Raw genomic sequence first — 21,892 nt, 5'->3', positions numbered from 1 at the left:
GTGAATTTTTCCAATATGGTTGATGGGAACCGGAACTATACTTGACCCTTTGTAAGCACTAGACACTGTTTTCTCCCATTCTTTTTATACTGTTTCTTCTTTGTCCTAGGGTGGTTGCTTCATATGATGTATCCATCACTACTCTGATGAATAGTTGAGCCAGGGGCGGTGGTGGCGGCGACTCTTGGGGGGCGGGGAACTTTGGCCAAGGCGGCGGTGGCGACTTAGACACCGCAACTGGCGGCGTTTTTGCAGCTCCTGCTGCTGCTCGACGCGCGGCCAGCTTTCTTCTTCGAAACGAAACGCTCAGCGTGGCGGGCCACGCCCGGAAAGTTTGCCGAACAGCCACGACCTCCTGGCCGGCGCGGCCCGGCATGAAGCGGCGCTGAGGAGGCCGCCGCCACCGCCCCTGCCCCTGAGGAGGAGCCGCGGCATTCCGGGCCACGCCGATGAGTACTGCAAACTGTGGCACCCACGACGAGCTCGACTTCAAACTCGTCTTTGGCGAGGACGGGGCGCCACCGCCGCCGCCGCCGCCGCCGCCGTCCCCGGGCTCGCGGCCTGCAGATCTTGAGCCAGATGATTGTGCATCTATTTACATCTTTAATATAGATCCACCTCCATCTACTTTAAATTCACCACTTTGCTTACCACAACATGGATTACCGTCTCACTCTTTTTTTTTTTTTTTTGTCACCATCATTTCAGCTCCAAGGTCACAAAAACTATGAAGGAACTGGTGACGTTCCTGAATCTAAATACAGCCCGTTAGGTGGTCCCAAACCCTTTGAGTGCCCAAGTATTCAAATTACTTCCATCTCTCCTAACTGTCATCAAGAAACAGATGCACATGAAGATGATCTACAGATAAATGACCCAGAAAGGGAATATTTGGAGAGGCCTTCTAGAGATCATCTCTATCTTCCTCTTGAGCCATCCTACCGGGAGTCTTCCCTTAGTCCTAGTCCTGCCAGCAGCATCTCTTCTAGGAGCTGGTTCTCAGATGCATCTTCTTGTGAATCTCTTTCACACATTTATGATGATGTGGACTCGGAGTTGAATGAAGCTGCTGCCTGATTTACTCTTGGATCCCCTCTGACATCTCCAGGTGGTTCTCCGGGAGGCTGCCCTGGAGAAGAGTCCTGGCATCAACAGTATGGACTTGGACACTCCTTGTCACCCAGGCAATCTCCTTGCCACTCTCCTAGATCTAGTATCACTGATGAGAATTGGTTGAGCCCCAGGCCAGCCTCAGGACCCTCATCAAGGCCCACTTCACCCTGTGGGAAACGGGGGCACTCCAGTGCCGAAGTTTGTTATGCTGGATCCCTATCACCCCATCACTCACCTGTTCCTTCTCCTGGACACTCCCCTAGGGGAAGTATAACAGAAGATACCTGGCTCAAGGCTTCTACCCATAGTGGATCAGGTCTTGGCCCTGCACTTTTTCCATTTCAGTACTGTGTAGAGACTGATATCCCTCTGAAAACAAGGAAGACTTCTGAAGATCAAGCTGCCATACTACCAGGAAAATTAGAGCTCTGTTCAGATGATCAAGGAAATTTATTACCATCCCGGGAGACTTCAGTAGATGATGGCCTTGGATCTCAGTATTCTTTAAAGAAAGATTCATCTGGTGACCAATTTCTTTCAGTTCCTTCACCCTTTACCTGGAACAAACCAAAGCCTGGCCACACACCTATATTTCGCACATCTTCATTACCTCCACTAGACTGGCCTTTACCATCCCACTTTGGACAGTGTGAACTGAAAATAGAAGTGCAACCTAAAACTCATCATCGAGCCCATTATGAAACAGAAGGTAGCCAAGGGACAGTAAAAGCATCTATTGGGGGACATCCTGTTGTGAAGCTCCTGGGCTATAGTGATAAATCTACAGATGTTTATTGGAACAGCAGATGATCGATACTTACGACCTCATGCATTTTACCAGGTGCATCGAATCACTGGAAAGACAGTTGCTACTGCAAGCCAAGAGGTAATAATTGCCAGTACAAAAGTTCTAGAAATTCCACTTCCTCCTGAAAATAATATGTCAGCCAGTATTGACTGTGCAGGTATTTTGAAACTTCGAAATTCAGATATAGAGCTTCAAAAAGGAGAAACTGATGTTGGCAGAAAGAATACTAGAGTACGACTTGTGTTTCATGTACACATCCCACAGCCCAATGGAAAAGTCCTTTCTCTGCAGATAGCTTCTATACCTGTTGAATGCTCCCAGCGGTCTGCTCAAGAACTTCCTCATATTGAGAAATACAGTATCAACAGTTGTTCTGTAAATGGAGGCCATGAAATGATTGTGACTGGATCTAATTTTCTTCCAGAATCTAAAATAATTTTTCTTGAAAAAGGACAAGATGGACGACCTCAGTGGGAGGTAGAAGGGAAAATAATAAGGGAAAAATGTCAAGGGGCTCACATTGTCCTTGAAGTTCCTCCGTATCATAACCCAGCAGTTACAGCTGCAGTGCAGGTGCACTTTTATCTTTGCAATGGCAAGAGGAAAAAAAGCCAGTCTCAACGTTTTACTTATACACCAGGTTTTTTTTTTTCTTATATTTTTATTTTTTTAAAGAGAGAGGAAAGGAGGAGAGAGAGAGAGAGAGAGAGAGAGAGAGAGAGAGAGAGAGAGAGAATTTATTTATTTACTTATTTTAGTTCTAGGCAGACACAATATCTTTGTTGGTATGTGGTGCTGAGGATCGAACCCGGGCCGCACGCATGCCAGGCGAGCGCGCTACCGCTTGAGCCACATCCCCAGCCCTATACACCAGTTTTGATGAAGCAAGAACACAGAGAAGAGATTGATTTGTCTTCAGTTCCACCTTTGCCTGTGCCTCATCCTGGCCAGACCCAGAGGCCTTCCTCAGATCCAGGGAACCCACGTGACTTTTTACTGTCAGCACCGAGAGGCTTGGTTTGTCCCATTCAGCAAGCGTATGCCTCTATGGTAACCTCATCCCATCTACCACAGTTGCATTGTAGAGAGGAGGGAGCAGGTAAAGAGCAGCATATGCTACCTTCTTCAGTTGTGCACCAGCCTTTTCAAGTTACACCAACATCTCCTGTGGGGTCTTCCTATCAGTCTATGCAAACTAATGTTGTGTATAATGGACCAACTTGTCTTCCTGTTAATGCTGCCTCTAGTCAAGAATTTGATCCAGTTTTGTATCAGCAGGATGCAGCTCTTCCTAATTTAGTAAATCTTGGCTGTCAACCGTTATCATCCATACCATTTCATTCTTCAAATGCAGGCTCAATAGGGCATCTCTTAGCACATACACCTCATTCTGTGCAAACCTCGCTTCATCTGCAATCAATGGGTTACCATTGTTCAAATATAGAACAAAGACGTGTTTCTTCTCCGGTGGCTGACCAAGTTATTAGTCAGCCTTCCCCTCAGTTGCAGCATATAACATATGGTCCTTCACATTCAGGGTCTGCTACAACAGCTTCCCCAGCAGCCTCTTGTTCCTTGGCTAGTTCACCACTTTCTGGGCCACCGTCCCCTCAGCTGCAGTCTATGCCTTATCAATCTCCTAGCTCAGGAACTGTTTCATCACCATCTCCAGCCACCAGAATACATTCTGGACAGCACTCAACTCAAGCACAAAGTACAGGTCAGGGAGGTCTTTCTGCACCTTCATCTATAATATGTCACAGTTTGTGCGATCCAGCATCATTTCCACCTGATGGGACAACTGTGAGCATTAAGCATGAACCTGAAGATCAGGAACCTAACTTTTCAACCATTGGTCTACAAGACATCACTTTAGATGATGTAAACGAGATAATTGGGAGAGACATGTCCCAGATTTCTGTTTCCCAAGGCTCAGAGGCGAGCAGAGTCACTCCCATCCTCGATCCTGAGTCCCTGGATTTAGGATGATCTGATGGGCTCTAACAGTTCTCACTGCAGCCTGGTATCCACCAACTTCTCAGCATGTTGCTCTCTTGGACCTTGGGTTTCCAACTTTTTGGCCTTCAGGACTGGTGCCAGGAGTTGGATTCACCACTGTGGGGAAAAGCAGCATTCCTCCACCTCAGGCCTTGGATAGATTTTGTAAAAGAACAGGAGCAGTATAGGTTATATTTGAACTGTGGGGAAGAGAGCTTTGCATTTTTTATATTTAAATAGAATACTTTTTATATGATGGGTGCTTTGAGTGTGAATGCAGCAGGCTCTCCATTTCAGAGATGCTGCTTTTGCAGGTGATCTTGTTGTGTAACTAGGATTGGTAATTTGTACTGTTTTCCTGGTCATTTGAAGGGCCCCTTAGTTTTGATGACATTTTAAAAATAGGAAATTTTGGTAAAACCTTCCAGAGGCAAACAGCAACAACAACAAAAAATTATCCTAAGCCCATACCAATGCCTCAGAAATTTGGCATGTGTCCTGAAGCCTTTCATAGATTCATAGGAAATAAAGCCAAATGTAGCTCATACTCTTTATAAAAGTAAACTATTAGAAAAATGAGACCATTCCATCATGAAGTGTTGGAATATAAAGACATTCCAGAGCATAGCCTTTTTGTAACTTTATAGGTAATCTTCCTGCAGTCTCTCCATGCTGACTCCATGTTGAAACTGCTTTTTCCCCTCAGGACCATGGGTAAGATGGCTACTTATAGGTGACTTTGAAAGGTGAAGTATTAGCTAGGTAATTTTCAGTTCCTGACATTCTAAAAACTAGCAGTCAGTAAGAATGCTCTTCCCATTTGTGTTTCCTGGCCCCAAAACCTTTTCCAAGTGGGAGCTTCTGCTTTTAGTTTGTTCTTGTCACCATTGAAGCAAGTCTCCTCCTGATGGTTCAGACAGCTTTGCAGTTTTCTTTTCTAGAGCCCAGGCAAGCTATGTCAGGAGCTGAGCATAACTGACCTATGCATCAGGATGAACAAAGAAAATGCAGGACTCTATATGGAAAGGCTTTAAGATTCTCACTAGCATAGGTTTGTCCTCCATTCTGTTTACAGCCTAAAATGACTTTAGCCTAACCTCTCCTGTGTGGGTGACCTAAAACCTAAAACCCAGCCTTTTTTTCTAAAAGGCTTTGAGGTACATCCAAAAAATGACATGGCATCATAGAACTGACCCTCCAAACCAAAGATGCCCTGGTGCTGTTGCTGGTGAGATTGGCATCCAAAGCAGGGGCTAGCACAAACTCCAGCCTGCTGTCTACCAAAGGAAGTACCCAAGGTGGGTACTTTTTTCAAACCCCACTTCATATCCCTCCCTCCAGTGGGATTCACTAATTGTTTCTGGGCCTATTTCAGAGCCCTTGAAATTTTCATTATGTTTTTAAATTAAATAATGTACTTTCATTTATTCAGGAAGCAAATTTTTTGAGTGCCTACATGTAAGGCAGTGTACTGGGCAGATTGAAGTTATTATTGATGTTGTTATTCCAGTGGATTGTAGGTCATAGATGCCAGGACTCTTAGCCCCAGGCTAAGTCAGACCTGAGCAAGGGGCTGGCTTGTTGCCTGCCACCTGCAGGGTAGGAGCTACTGACCTGAAATGAGAAAGTGTGGTCTTTTGTTGTTGTTTAAACATCATGGGTTTCTCCCTTAAAACTAGTTAGAGAAACAGCATCTAATCCTTTAGCAAATCACTCTAGCCTCTCTGGGAGCTGGGTGTTTTCAAATTTTATTTGAAAGTAAATTTTGTGTCAGCATGGGTATAGTGAGATTTGCTTTAGGGCCTGTGGTTGGAAGCTCTTCACTTCCTTTGGAGGGAAAGGGGGTTGGCCTCTCAGGTGAAATTTCAGAGACATGGCCAGACTTGCTGTACCCTCTTGCCCCAGGGTAGCTGCCTCATGTGGGGTCCTTGCAAGACCCTTTTGCAGGTTGCTTTGCTGCACTCAAGAAGAAAAGCCTCTGTGATCCAGAATTGCTAGGCACCAAATTTTTGATGCCTTTTAAATACCTTGATGCCTGTAGCATTAGAAATGCTTTCCTATTTAAAATAAAAGTTAAATTTTAAAATTAAAAAAAAAGAATAGTTGAGCCAGAGCCCTTTGTAGGCTTTCTCTCTGTGGAGAGGCTTTTTGTAATATGCATGGAAGTCTGTAGGTCTCCTTAGACTCTCAGTTCCTCTTCAACTCAGGGGGTATTCCAGGCTTCTCCTCAGTTCCCCCTTCTTGCTCTGTGATCTGGAAACTCTCCAAAGGCAGTTCATTGGGGAAACTCTCAAACTCATTCATTTGTTTCTCACCTCTCAGGGATCATTGTCTTTCATTGCGTTGTATATCTAATGTCTTTAAAATTGTTTCATGTATTTATTTTATTTTTGATGTTATTATAGGCCAGGCTATGTGGGCAATGACTAAACAGACTCCATTTTACCCTGAGACTCCATGTCATGTAAGAAATGCTTCTCCCATGGGAAAACACCCCACTTCTGTACCCATCAACAGTTGCTTGGCATAGCATGTTTGGCAACACAAAATGGCAATTCTTATGCAATATAAAATTGTTCTCTTTTTTGTTACCATTTTTCTTGGACAATGTACCCTGTCAGATAATGATTGTCTAGGTGTTAGTAACCATTCTTTAATTTGTACTCAACTAGGGTCATTTTGACCCACTTCCCCTTCTTCTTATGATTTTAGGTCTCATGATGTTTGTTTATGGTCTTGAATCATAACAACAGCCACTTATGATTAATGAACTGACATGCTTTACTTGTGGTGTAAAAGGTGTACTCTAATCCCTAGAGGGAGTTGAAGGGTGTAGACTTGCAGCCTGCCCCTTGGTCTGCCAGCTGGTGAATAAATGTTCTGTCTCCTGCTTAAAGATTGGCTCAGTGATTTATTGCAATCTCATCATAATATTTTAGGCATGAGGGTAAATTTTATTCTTACTATTCCATTTTGGTCAGAAGTCAAAGTCTCTATGGGAAAATTAGACTCTATAGGGCTGGGATTGTGACTCAGTGGTAGACAGCTTACCTAGCATGTATGAGGCTCTGGGTTCGATTCTCAGCACTGCATATAAATAAATAAATGTCCATTGACAACTAAAAAAGTTAGACTATAATTTCTGCAAATTGTGGAGCGCTTACCATAGTCTCCTCTAGCTCGTGGTTTTTGTGTCTGCTTGTCATCTTCACTGATCCAACAGGAAATCACATATCTTCTTTGCTAACCATACACACTACTCTCACACAAAGCATTCAGGTACAGACTTCACTAAAGATTTTTGAGAGAGATAAAAGAGAGGTACTGTCCTTGTGACTTTCTTCAGTGAGTGGAATGCTGCATGAGTGGCCTTGGTAAATTACAGAGGCTAGCTGTTTCTCTCTTTGAGCTCTGAGCCATTGTGTGGAAAAAAAAAAAAAAAGATCTGGCTATTCTGCTGAAGAAATCATATGGAGAGAGAGGTAAGTTAGGCCCCAGCACTTCAGCTACACAAGCTGAAGTATGTGAGTAAAGCCATATTGAACCTTCCAGTCCCAGTAAAGGCTAGCAATAACTGCAGCCACATGAGTATTTCTAGGTGAAACTGGCATTAGAAGTACCCAACTGAGCCTAGTCAAGATTGCAGATAAGTGAGCAAATATGTGGTTACTTTAAAACACTATAGGGTGATTTCTTTTTTACATACTTATTTATTGGCAATACTGGGGATGGAACCCAGGGGCACTTTAACACTGAACTATACCCCCAATCATTTTATTTTTTTATTTCAAGATAAGATCTTGCTATGTTGCCCAAACTACCTTCAAACTTGTGATCCTCCTGCCTAGATCTCCCTAGCTACTGGGATTACAGGTATGCACCACCATTCCCAGCTAAGGTGTGTGGTTAAGCAGCAATAAATAATAGAAATGTTTATTACAAGGATCATTATTTTATAGCTATTATTAAATTCAGTCTTTTTTGTGTGTTTGTGTGTGTGTGTGTGTGTGTGTGTGTGTGTGCTGGGGATTGAACCCAAGGCCTTGTGCATACAAGATAAGCACTCTACCAACTGAGCAATATCCCCAGCCCGAACTTCAGTCTTATTGTCAACTAAATGAGGTAGGTACTAATATCATCCACATTTCACAGGTGAGGAAAATGAATATTCAGAAGTTAATAAACTTTCTAGATGTTACCTAGCTAATAAGTGGTTAAGAAAAAGAATTTGAAAACAGTCTGATCTAAAATTGTACTGCCTATTTTAAAGACACTTCTCAGGGAGAATTTGAATTATAACTGAGAATTAAAATTTTTACTTCCTTGACTATATCAATTAGACAGCAACAGTTCTTCTCCCTTCCTCTTATCTCAGAATTTTATTATTATTTTTTTAATCAGTGATTCACAAAATATGTTCCTAGGTGACCATGAATTTTTTAAAAATGAAAGTTATGGTTTTTAGGAATCAATCATGCATAATTCTTTAGATTTTAACTTCTATGTGAATCTAAAAGTTACTTACTGGTAATCTACATGAAATATTAAGGAGTACTAAAATTTGTGATGGCTATGGTTATTTTTTCTAAAAAGGTAGTATTTTTCTAATGTTTGAGAATTTCTGTCTTTCCTCAAACAAAAGCTAATCAGGTGTCCCAATATTCAAAGTAACAGAATGAAAGCTTCTCTTGATTTCTTCCCTCACAGTGAAACATGTAGTCCCTGTGCAATTTATAAGGACCCCTTTGAATAGTTTGAATAACTCTACTTTAAAAATTTACTGTTTCTTATTAGTAAAGGAGCCACTAGAAGGTAACAAAAATATTAACCATTGAAAAGTTACAATGACCAAGAAAATGAATTTGTATCAAAATATTACTGACAGATCAAATTATCCCCCTACCTCAAAGAAAGGAAGATGGGGGAAATTCTGAGATTGGAAAAGCTAAAAGAAAAAACTAAGTTAAATAAGAAGATAAAATTTCAGGTGGGCATGGTTTTAATACCTGTACACCCAGACTGAGGCAGGAGGATAGCAAGTTCCAGGCCAGCTGAGGCAGGAGGATAGCGAAAGAAAGAAAGAAAGGGAGAGAAAGAAAGAAAGAAAGAGAAAGAGGGAAAAAGAGAGAAAGAGAGAGAGAAAGAGAAAGAGAAAGAGAAAGAAAGAAAGAAAGAAAGAAAGAAAGAGAGAGAGAGAAAGAGAAAAAGAAGGAAGGAAGGAAGGAAAGAAAGAGAGAGGGAAAGAGAGAAAGAAAGAGAAAGAGAAAGAAAGAGAGAAAGAGAAAGAGAGAGAAAGAAATAGAGAAAGAGAGAGAGAGAGAGAGAGAGAGAGAGAGAGAGAGAGAGAGAGAGAAACAAACAAAGAAAATTTCATTCCCTTAAAAATTCTCTGTAGGAAAATAATAATAAGATGATCCAATAAATAATCAATGATGATATTCTGGTTTAAATCATGAAAGTCTCCCAAAGTCTCATGTGATGAAAATTTGGTTCAACTCTGTTCAGAGGTGGGGCTTTTAGAGAGTGATTGGATCATGAGCTCACTAACCTAATCAGCAGATTAATAATTGGTTGATGAATGCATAGCTGAATGGCTACTGTGGTATCATATGAGCATTTTCAGGATTGTTTTTCCTATCTTTGAAAAATATTATTGTTATTTTGATAGGGATTGCAATGAAGCTTTAGATTACTTTGGGTAGTATGGACATGTTAATAATCCAATCCATGGATATAGGATAATTTTCCATTTATTTCTGTATTCCTTAATTTCTTTCATTGATGTTTTATAGTTTTAGGTATATAGATTTTTCATCTCCTTAGATATATAGATTTTTCATCTCCTTACCATTTTTTGGTAGCTGTTATGAATGGAATTGTTTTCTTGTTTTTGTTTTGTTTGTTTGTTTATATAGTTTGGGTCTTTTTAGAAGCATTGCTAATTTTATTTATTTGTTTGTTTTTTAGTACTGGGGATTGAACTCAGGGGCACTTAACCACACTGAGCCACATCCTCAGCTCTATTTTGTATTTTATTTAGAGACAGGGTCTTACTGAGTTGCATGGGGCCTTGCTAAGTTGCTGAGGCTGGCTTTGAACTCATGATCCTCCTGCCTCAGCCTCCCAAGCCACTAGAATTACAGATGTGCACTTAGCACATTGCTAATTTTTGCATGCTGCTTTAAAATTTTTTTAATTGTTGATGGACATTTATTTTATTCAGTTATTTATATGCGTTGCTGAGGATCAAACCCAGTGCTTCACACTTATGAGGCAAGTGCTCTACGGCTGAGCCACCACCCCGGCCCCTGAATGATACTTTTTTAATCCTGAAATTTTACTGAATTTGCTTATTAGTTTTAGTAGTTTTTCAGTGGAGTCTTTAGGGCATCTATATATAAGATCATGTAATCTGCAGAGACAATTTGACTTCCTCCTTTTCTATTTGGATACCTTTGGGATATACTCCTTTCATTCCTAATTTGTTAAAAGTTTATCTTGAAAGGATTTTGAATTTTGTCTAACTATTTTTCTCCATGTATTTAGATGAATGTATGGTGTTTGTCCTTCATTCTGCTCATGTGGCATAGCACATTTATTTTTCATTTATGTTGAACCATCCTTGCATTCCAGGGAGAACTCCCACATGATATTGGTAATGATCCATTTAATGTGCTGCTGAATGTGCATGCTAGTATTTTGTTGAGGATTTTTGCATTTATGTTTAGCAGGAATGCTGACCTGTAATTCATTGATTCATATTTCTCTCTATATATATATATATTTTTTTTTTGGGGGGGGTGGGTGGAGGAGGGGGTTAAATCTGCAGCCTTACCCGTGTTGGACAAGTACTCTTACCACTGAGTTACATCATCAGCCCTAATTTTCTTTTCTTGTACTGTCTTTGTCTGGCTTTCATATCAGGACAATAATAGCCTCATAACATGTATTTGGAAGTATTCCCTCCTCTTCAATATTTTTGGAAGAGTTTGAGAAGGATTGGTATTTATTCACTTTAAATGTTTGGTAAAATTCATCAGTGAAGCCTCAGGTCTTAGGCTTTTCTTTGATGGGAGACTTTTATTATTAATTCAGTTTTCTTACTCATTATTGGTCTGTTTTGATATCCTAGTTCTTCATAATGCAATGGGTAAGTGGCACATTTCTAGGAATTCATCCATCTCTTACAGGTCATCTTATTTATTGATTTTACAATTATTCATAGTAGTCTGTTATGATCTTTTGAATTTCTGTGATATCATTTTGAATGTTTTTTAACTTCTGGTTTTGAATCTTCTTTTTTTATCTTCCTAAAGATTTGATAATTTAGTTTATCTTTGTGAAAAACAAAAATTTTAGTTTTTTGTTTTCTATTGTTTTTCTAGTCCCCATTTCATTTTTTTTTTCCACTCTGATATGTATTATTTCTTTCTTACTACTAGCTTTTGGCTTAGTCTATTTTTTTTTCCATTTCCTCAAACTGTGACATTACTCCAGGTGCAGTGGCATCTGTAATCCCAGCAGAACAGGAGGCTGAGGCAGGAAGGTCACAAGTTCAAAGCCAACTTCAGCAATTCAGTGAGGCTGGGGATGTAGCTAAGCATGCCTGAGTTCAATCCCTAGCCAAAAAAAAAAAAAAAAAGTAACATTGGATTGTTTATTTGAAATCTGTACTTCTTTTTTGATGTAAATGTTTATTGCTATGAACTCCTCTCCTAGACCTGCTTTTCCTGCACCCCATAAGTTTTGATTTGTGTGTGCCTTATCATTTCTCTTGATATAAATATTTCTCTATTCAGGGCTGGGTTTATAGCTCAGCTTACCTCACAAATGTGAGGCACTGGGTTCAATCCTCTCCCCCACATAAAAATAAGAAAATAAAAATTTTGTGTCCATTTATAACTAAAAAATAGATATCTAAAAAAATTCTCTTTCATTTCTTCTTTAACCCATTTGTCGTTCAGAAGCCTGTTTAATTAATACTTGTGTGTGAATTTCCTGAAATCCCTCCCATTACTGATTTCTAGTTGTACACTACTGGGGTCAGAAAAGATACTTAATGTGATTTTTGATCACTTAAATTTGTTAAGACAGAAGGTTCCACATTGTGATTGAAAAGAGTGTGTATTCAGCTGCTGTTGGATGGGATCCCACTTGCCATTTGTTACTATTTGCTTTATTTGAAGAGGCTAGAAATTTCCTGACCCAAGAATTACTGTTCTTCCTGGTATAGTTGTTGCTGTAGTTTGTCTCTTTTCGTTATATTTACTCCAGGAAACTAAACAAAATTGGGAAGGGCTTTTAACTCTTCTAAAAAGGTCCTTAGATTATTTGTTTGGATAAGCTTTCTATCTTCCACATTGCTATAGGCACCAGTAGAGCTGAACTTTCTACCATTATATAACAAGGATTCTGTTTCTCCTATTTTCAATATCACCTTCCTCACAATTCTTTAAGTCCACACTGGCAGCCTTCTCAAAACTACCAGAATTTTGCTATGTCTTTTCAAGGACTTTTAGGCTTTCAATGACATTTATCTTAAAGTCCTCCCAGATTTGTCCCACTGACACTGCCCCCTACAGCTTTGTGGATTTTTGCTATGAGAACATCTTACATTCATATACAAAAATTCTGCATTTTTCATCTTTTGTATTGTAATGCAGGGATTAAACCGAGGGCCTCACAAATGCTAGACAAGTGTTCTACTGAGATATATATCCCCAGTCCTCAAAAATTTGTATTAGTTATCTATTGCAGTGTAAGAAATTACCCTAGACTTTAATAGCTTAAAAGAACAATTAACATTTTAAATTTTACAGTTTCTGTGGGTCTGAAATTTGGGAATGTATAGCTGTGTTGTCTGCATGGCCTGATCAAGGGGTTGTGGTTAAGATGTCCACAAGGACTGCAGTCAATCCAATGCAAGAAGGATCTGCTTACAGGATAATTCAGTCACATAGCTGGTATTGATGCTGTTGGAAGAAGGTCTCAGTTCTTCCCTGTATGGATCTCTCCACAGGGTTGAGTGTTCTCATCACGTGTTGACTGATTCCTCAAATCGGAAGTAAACAAAGAGTGAAAGAAGGAAACCACAATGTGTTTTATGACCTTGGAAATCTCAAAAGGCGTACAAGTTATTTTCACAATATTCTATTATTACTTAGGTCAACTCTACAATAAAGTAAAAAAAAAAATCAATAAGGGTGGAAGAATTGGCAATGAAAAAAAAAACTTCAGTATTCACAGATAGCATGATTATATTCATAGAAAATATAAAATCAACCTTTGGAATTAATAAGCAAGCTTAGCCATAACCTAACTACAAAGTCAACACATAAACAATAATTGGAAAGTGAAAAATCAGTTTTCAAAATAAATGATTTCTAATAAAAGATGTGTAAAAATTTTATGCAGAAAACTACAAAATAATATTAAAACAAAGAAGACCAAAATAAATGGAGAGTTACATCATTTCAGCATATTGTAAGACTTGAATTTCTAAAAATTCATTCCGTTGTGAACACTCAATTATGGTCAAAATTCCAGCAGGGTTTTTTGTTTTTTTATTTTTATTTTGCTTGTTTGTTTTATTTTATTTTTTTATACCAGGGATTGAACTCGGGCACTTAACCACTGAGCCACATTCCCAGCCCTTTTTTGTAATTTATTTAATTAAAAACTAGTCTCCCTGAGTTGCTTAGGGCCTCGTTAAGTTGCTGAGGCTGGCTTTGAGATTGGGATCCTTCTGCCTCAGCTTCCCCAGCCAATGGGATTACAGGCGTGTGCTTCCAGAAGTTTTTTGAAATTGCCAACCAATTTAAAAATTATATGACAGCCGGGCACAGTGGCACACACCTGTAATTAATTATCTCGGAAGGCTGAAGCAAGAGGATTGCAAGTTCAAAGTCAGCCTCAGCAATTTAGTGAGACCCTCAGCAATTTAGCAAAATCCTGGTCTGAAAATAAAAAAGGACTGGGGATATGGCTCAGTGGTAAAGCGCCCATGGGTTCAATCCTCAAGTACTAAAAGAAAAAAAAAAGAAGAAAGAAAAGCTACAGGCTGAGAGAAAATATTTACAACCATCTGACAATGGATCTGTATCTAGAATATGTAAAAAAAAAAAAACTCTCAAAACTCAAGTTTTTAAAAATTGCAATTATGGGGCTAGGGATGTGGCTCAAGCGGTAGCGTGCTCGCCTGGCATGCGTGCGGCCCGGGTTCGATCCTAAGCACCACATACAAACGAAGATGTTGTGTCCACCGAGAACTAAAAAATAAATATTAAAATTAAAAAAAAATAAAAATTGCAATTATAATATGAGCCAAAGGCATGAATATATATTTAAGCAAAGATGCCATATGCGTGACAAGTTATGAGCACGAGCACATGCACATGCATATGAGTGGCAAATAAGCACATGAAAAGATTTTCAATATCATTAGCCATTAAGAAAATACATATAGGGGTTGGGGATGTGGCTCAAGCGGTAGCGCGCTCGCCTGGCATGCGTGCGGCCCAGGTTCGATCCTCAGCACCACATACCAACAAAGATGTTGTGTTCACTGAAAATAAATATTAAAACAAAATATATAAAAAAAAGAAAATACATATAGTCTTGTGTGGTGGCAACGCCTGTTATTCAGGAAGTTGAGGGAGGAAGATTGCAAGTTTGAGGCCAGACTGAGCAACTTAATGAGACCCGGTCTCAAAATTTAAAAAAGGGTGGGAGGATGTAGCTCAGTGGTACCATGCCACTAGGTTCAATCCCCAGTACCAGTACCACAACAAACAAACAAAAAAAAAAAAGAGGAAAAAAATGCAAACAAACAAAAAACCTAAAAGGAGCTAAGACTATATGATTTAGAATAATTAAAATAAAAACTACTGGCAAAGTTAAATCCTGGAAAAATGCAGAGAACTGATCTTTTATACATTGGTGGTAGGAATAGAAATAGGAAGTTTGGTGATTTCTTACAAAATTATACACTTGCCATTTGATATATTCACTTTCCAAACTCCTGGATATTTATCTGATATGAAAATTTGTCCACAGAATTTTATAGACAAATATTTCTAGCATCTTTATTTGTAATAGTTCGAAACTACAAACAACCCAAATGTCCTTTAACAGATGGTTAAGCAAACTAGTACATCCACAGTAATAAAAAAGGAACAAATTATTTATATGTATACAAACTAGGACAGAATTCAGGTATTATGGGCTGGGGATGTGGCTCAAGCGGTAACGCGCTCGCCTGGCATGCGTGGGGCGCTGGGTTCCATCCTCAGCACCACATAAAAATAAAATAAAGATGTTGTGTCCACTGAAAACTAAAAATAAATATTTAAAAAAATCAGGTATTATGCTGTAAGAGACAAGGGTCATTCTCAACAGAGTACATTCCATATTGATGCCATTTATAATTCTTAAAATGGCAAAATTATGAAAAAAATTTTAGGGGTTAGGGATGGTGGTAGGAGGATAGGGGATATGGTGTGATGAGGAGTAGGATAAAGAGTTCCTTTGTGGCAATGGAACTATTCTACATATTGATTGAGGTAATGGACACATGGATATACACAGGTGACAAAGTGCACAACTACATACATGCACAGAAGTGCATGTAAGAAAGATCTGATAAAATCTGAATAAGGTCTGAATTACCATTGTAGCATTCAGATACTAACATTAGGGGAAACTGGATGAAGAGTACACAAGAAACTTTCTGTATTGTCTTAGTAACTGTTCTGTGAACCTAACATTATCCCAATATAATAATTTTATTTAAAAAATATTTTAAAAATGTGATACTGGTATGTATGTATCAAAATGGCTAAGTTAAAAAAAATAGCAGGAAGGTGACAAATGAGAAGCAATTCTCTACTTTTCAGTAATTTCACATTTAGTTTACACCCAGCAGAAATATAGACATATTCAAAAGACACCTCTAGAATGTTCATAGCAATTTTATTCATAATAGCCAAAATTAGAAACAGCCCAAATGTCTATTAGCAGAATGAATAAATTGTAGTATATTTATACAATGCAATACTATATATAGTAATACAAATGAACAAACTACAACATGCAACAATACAGATGAACTGTGTGGACATATTGTTGAATCAAGAAGCCAGGCACAAGTCTACATAATATACTATTCTATTTATTTAAATTTCAAAAACAGGCAAAACAAATCTGTGGTGTCAGGATAACTGATATCTATGAGAGTGTTGTAATAACTGAAGAGGTCATGCAAAGGATTTCAGGAGTGCTGTTGGCGTTCCAATTTTTTTTTTTTTTTTTGGGTACTGGGATTGAACTCAGGGGCACTTGACCACTGAGTCACATCCCAAGCCCACATTTGTATTTTACTTAGAGACATGGTCTCACTGAGTTGCATAGCACCTTGTTGTTGCTGTGGCTATCTTTGAACTTACAATCCTCCTGTCTCAGCCTCCCAAGCTACTGGGATTACAGGCATGCACCACCATGCCCAGCCCAATACTTGATTTCCTTCTGTTTGGTTTCTGTGTATGTGTCTTCAATCAGTGAAAACCAAGCTTACACATAATTTGTGTACTTTATGGAAATTATACTTCAATAAAATTTACCAAAAAGCAAACACACACAAAATGAGATAATACTACATATTCAGTAAAACACACAAACAAACAAAAAACTCCGCAATGTTAAAAGAATTGACAATACTAAGTACTAGCAAGGATGTGGAGCAAATAAAATGTTTATTTACAGCTAGTGAGAATGTTTAGTACAATCACTTTAGGAAAATGTTTGGCAATATCTATGAAAGATGATATATATACATACTCTAACACAGCAATTCTACCCCTGATTACATACCCAACAGAAATGTATACAGATGTTCTCGTAAGCACATAACATTCATCAAATTATGCCAAACTTCAAAAAATCCAGATGTCTTTCAATACTGCTAGAGCCTATTAATACCAGTTATAGCTAATTGCAGGGAAACTAACCTTCTTGGGAACACTCCTCAATTTGGAATAAGAGCCAGGAGATAAAATACTCCAGGCTTTTCATTTTCATCTGTCAGACAATTCTGGGTAGTATTAGTATCCAAGAAATTCTTATATTGGTTTTTCCTGTCACACTGTGTCCATTCCCCTTCCTGAACCCAAATTTTTCTCTCAAAATCAGTCAAGCTTCAACACTACTGTTTAGTATATAGTTTTATAGCTTAAAAAAGTGCAAAAGCTACCTATGATAATAAGGAAGAGCAGTGATAGGAGGAGAGCAGGAGAGGTTCCTGGAGTGATGCTCCAGATTGGAGAGGTGTTTAAATAGGCATTTTCACTTTGCAAATCTTCAAGCTGTATGCTTACTCAGGCATATTGGCACACACCCATAATCCCAGCTAATCAGAAAGCTGAAGCAGGACTGCAGAATTCAGACCCAGCATCAGCAATTAAAGGAGACCCTAAGCAACTCGGTGAGACGGTGTCTCTAAATATAAAATGTATATTTAAATAAAAGCGCTGGCAATGTGGATCAGTGGTTAAGCAACCTTGGTTTCAATCCTGGATAACTGGGCAAGAGAATGCTTAAAATGTGTCTATTTCATAGTATGTATATTTTCATGTTAAAAAAATTACAGGTTATGAAGAATAAGGAAACTGTTCACTAGATCTGGCTTTTTAAGGGAAAACAGGTTAATGGAGGTACCAACAGGTTAACTGCAATCAGCACTTCCTTTGTGTGTGTGGGTAATGCTCCTTTTTTTCACCCTTAGCATGAGACGTAGATTCCTGAGGGACTTCTTGAAGCTGACATTAAGACATTGGACAATGCAAGCAAGCGCAGTGAAATCCATCCTTGTGCACCCTGAGGTCAGTTGTCAGCCTTTCCATTTCTGTTTTTTCCAAAATGGCCTCATACAGGGCTTACCCTCCCATACAGTTTTCCTTTCCCTTTCCCAACCATTAATTCAACATATTCATTTAAGACACTACTAAGCACTGGAGATATATTAACAAACAGTAATGTGGTCCCTGCAGTTTCACTTTAATAAATTTATCAATGTGACTATAGATATTCATCAAGAGATTCCTGGTCTTGAGAACACTGGTACCAGTCAAGGCAGGGGACACTACCTGGAGGAAGTGCCATATACATTAAAATCTGAAAGATGAATGGAATTTAGAGGGAACTAAATTGGCAAAGGTGGACACAGCATCCAATGTGATGGGAAGAGGCAAAGGGAGGGGTAGAGGCTGGACAGATTGGGTGTCAGACTTATCTTTGGCCTTAGATACAGGGAAAATGTGTGTTCATTTTGCAGAGTATAAACTTTAAGAAAGGGATTCTGATGGAGTTAATTTGAAGGAAAGATTCTTTATATTCAGAAGGGTGCTTAAAGACAAGCAAGTATAAACTACATTGCAGAATGCTGCCATGTGCTGATCCACATGCTATCGAAGGGTTAATATGGTCATTCCATGAAAGCAAATACTGAGGCTGATTGCAGATAAAGAAAGGATTTCTTGTGGGATACTCCATTCTACCTAGGTCCATTCCTCATGTTTCAAGTTTAAGAGAAAGGATACTCTCAAAAATGCTTAAGGCCTGTACGGCCTGATAATGCTAAAGTAGAAGCATTTCTAGTAATCAGGAAGGTAACTTTCTGGTAGTCTCCAGCAGCTTCTGATACCTGGGAATAACACCAGCTTTGTACAGTGAAGCTAAAGGTTTGGAAAAGGGCATGTTTGGCTGGGGAATGAAACCAACAAACGTAACAGGCTCCAAGCAGGAAGCTGGATATTGTAGTTTTGGGTGAGGATGGTCTGGTAGCTGGCTGTAGCTGGCTATTTAGCAGACTACCTGGCTGGCAAGACTTTCTCCATTGGAGTCAAGAGGAAAAGAATATTGAGCAAGTTATCTTTAGAGAAGGGACAAGTGACACGAAAACTTCATGGCCCACTAAGCTTATAAGGGAATAAAGGTGTTAACCAAGGAATAAATGGAAAAGAGTTGGGTTTAAGTTATTAATAGATGGGTTCTTGAGCTTGACATTTTCAAGGGACAAAAAGTCTACAGAAGTTCATTACTGTAGCTTGTCTGGTTCTGCACAGTAATGTTACTGAAATATCCTTCCCATTAATAAATCACTCTGGGTAGAACATATCTTTTAGAACATTTTTCAGTGACCTGCAAGACAAGTATAACAAATAGGGCAAAAGCAATATAAACATGACTAGGTGCAACCCAGTCTTAAATAAAGGTGAAGAGATGCTCTTCCATTACCTGCAGTTTGGGAATAGTGAACTCTTTTTAAGAGTTCAAGACAATTTCCTGTTTTAATGTCCCAAATCAGTGGATACACCAGACCACAGATTAAACTACGTTTGGGGCTTTGAAATAAGTACCTAACCTGTAAAATATGGCGCTTACTACCTATTCTATATTAAATGTGTTAATATCTGTCTGAAGCCTGGACAACTAATTGACAAGATCTGTCCCTATTTTAAAAAATATTTATCCTGCAAAAGGCAATGCTAAATAAAGATATGAACAATGTGGGTTAATCCTGCAATACTATGCAGTTGTAGGTGCCTTCATGAGAAATCTTCAAAATTAGGGTTTGGTTGGAGCTTAGGAAAACAATGAACTAAGAACATCAAACATCTTGAATCCTACACAAAATATTCATCTAAGTTTTAGTAACCAGTATCAGCACTTTGTCTAGAATCTTCCCACCATTATCTGGTGCTATAATCCAGTAAGAGCCACAGGTAGTAGTGATTTAAATTTAATTAAAAATCTACCTCAGTTACAGTGTAAGTCATGGTTCAATCACTAGCTGCCACCATATTCGTCACTACATTATAAAACATTTCCATGTCACAAAGTCTCCTTGGCATTATTAAGTCTTAGCTGTGGTAGGCAAATCAGTTGGCTTACTTTAATGAGCCATCTACAACCTCAGAACAAGAGAACATTCTCTTATAATGTGGCATTCTCCTTGCTGCTTTCCATACTTTGGTAGTTCAGACCAGGTATTCTTACCCTGTCAGCATGCACATTCCTTACTAGCCAGTCACATAGGAACCATAGTAAAAATTGTAATGCTTTTAAAGTCCTATATTTTTTCCTCACCCACCACCACCACTTACCTCTGCCATCCCTCTTTACCCATGGGAAGCTTTTTGCCTCTTGATAATGTGGTTACCTACACCATGGGAGGGAGTTTGAGCGATAGCAATTCAGAAATGTACTGCTAGGTCACACACAGAGATGTAATTGGTCTTGAGTACACACATGGATATTTGGATATTAAAAGCTCACTTCACAGTAATTATCCTAACTTTTATAGATTTTGGTAATGGACTGTAGGAGTAATTAGGGAAGACAGACCCTAAATATTTAATAATTTCTTAACCCTTTATTCCTGTGTGCCATTTGAGAGGAAAAAAGTCTATATGCCCAACTCATCATCTACTCATGAAATTCCCAACATGAAACTTTCTAATACCTCTAGTTTTATTTCCCATCCCTATAAAAATACTTGAAAACAATTTTAATGTTGTTCCAAGGTCCTTGCAAACACTGCATATCTATGACCTGGTGTTATCTGATCCCTGTTCTTTTCAAGGGATAGCACTGTTAAAACAAGTGATGTGAGGGGAGGGGGGACAGTGGAGAATGGGATAGACAGCAGAATACATCAGTCACTAGAAAGGCAATTTGTAAATCAATGGAAATGTAACTGATGTGACACAGCAATCTGTATACGGGGAAAAAATGGGAGTTCATAACCCACTTGAATCAATCTGTGAAATATGGTATATTAAGAACTATGTAATGTTTTGAACAACCAACAATAAAATAATTTTAAAAAAATAAAAAACACAAATGATGTGCTTTCACTTTAGCAGCTCACAAACTGCACTTACTGGTAACACATTTCTATGTAATATCTGCTTATTATGCCCAAATTTCTTCAGAGTAGATTTTCTTAGATGCCTTGACAACATAAAAAGGAATTTTCTTGACTAACCTTATCAATAGCCATGAATTCAAACCCCACTTTAAAAGGTACCACTAAAATTTCCTCATATGAAAGAAAAAGTTTTGTCACAAATTCAGTGTGTGGCCAAGTCCAGTTTTTCAAAGTTACTAATGATGCATCCTTGGTTCTCTCCTGCATATAAAGTTAGTGCAATCAGAGGTATCATAGTCACATATTCCTGAAATCAAATTATACCTTTCTACTGATCTCTGATGGGGTAGGATCAGACTTGAGATTAAAATATCTGTAATGGTGACATTTGTTCTACTCCTTCCATTGAATTCTTCCGCGTCTTCCTTTGATTCCAATTAATTCTCTACCAAATTACCAGTGATATGTTTCTATTTGTATTGTTTCTCTTTTCTACCAATCTTGTGTTGTAGCAACAAGTGACAGAAATCTAATGGTTGCCAACTACTTAAGTGTGCTAAATTCATTATCCACTCCAACTTAACAGTTCATTTGGCTTATTGCACTGGTAACAGCCACATACTAGAAAATACCCTAGGACAGTGGACTACACATATCTTCCCTATTAGAAACTCTGTAGTAATCAGAAATGTTTTAAAAGATTTCTTTTAATCATTCCCATTCTGTGTCTAGAAACTGCATTCCTATAAGATTTTTTCATAAGATTCCGAAGAAGTTTTTTGTTGTTGTTCTGAGTTTTATACATGGAATCGAAACAAATGTGCATCCTCCTGTTATTACTTTGCTTTAAATCTTATTCCCACACTAAATATAGTGTAGTGTCTCTAAACAAGATTGTGTAGTTACTCAAAATTCCCTTTGAACAATTATTAACTAACTGAATGTTAGTTAATAATTGCTAAATGTGGTGAATGTCTGTTTTTTAACTAAGCGTGCAGCAGACTCCACTCACGTCTTCTAGGGTCCAGGACAGAGTGACATCATGAGAA

General features: G+C 38.6%; 1 protein-coding gene across 1 annotated transcript; it reads left to right on the top strand.

The window, feature by feature from the left end:
- Window positions 1–449: 449 nt before the first annotated feature.
- Window positions 450–5,454, top strand: LOC308648452 (nuclear factor of activated T-cells, cytoplasmic 3-like; the record flags this gene model as incomplete). The annotated part of the gene is given in 5 exon segments (XM_081293208.1): window positions 450–676; window positions 678–1,074; window positions 1,078–1,886; window positions 1,888–2,561; window positions 2,796–5,454. Coding segments are annotated over 5 exon segments (3,222 nt in total). The 3' UTR covers window positions 3,911–5,454.
- Window positions 5,455–21,892: the final 16,438 nt, after the last annotated feature.

The sequence above is a fragment of the Spermophilus citellus genome (genome assembly GCF_964194105.1).
Source record: "Spermophilus citellus genome assembly, chromosome: 4".
Classification (NCBI taxonomy): domain Eukaryota; kingdom Metazoa; phylum Chordata; class Mammalia; order Rodentia; family Sciuridae; genus Spermophilus; species Spermophilus citellus.
Note: the sequence above shows the minus strand (reverse complement) of the source record. Positions and strands in the feature narration are given on the sequence as shown.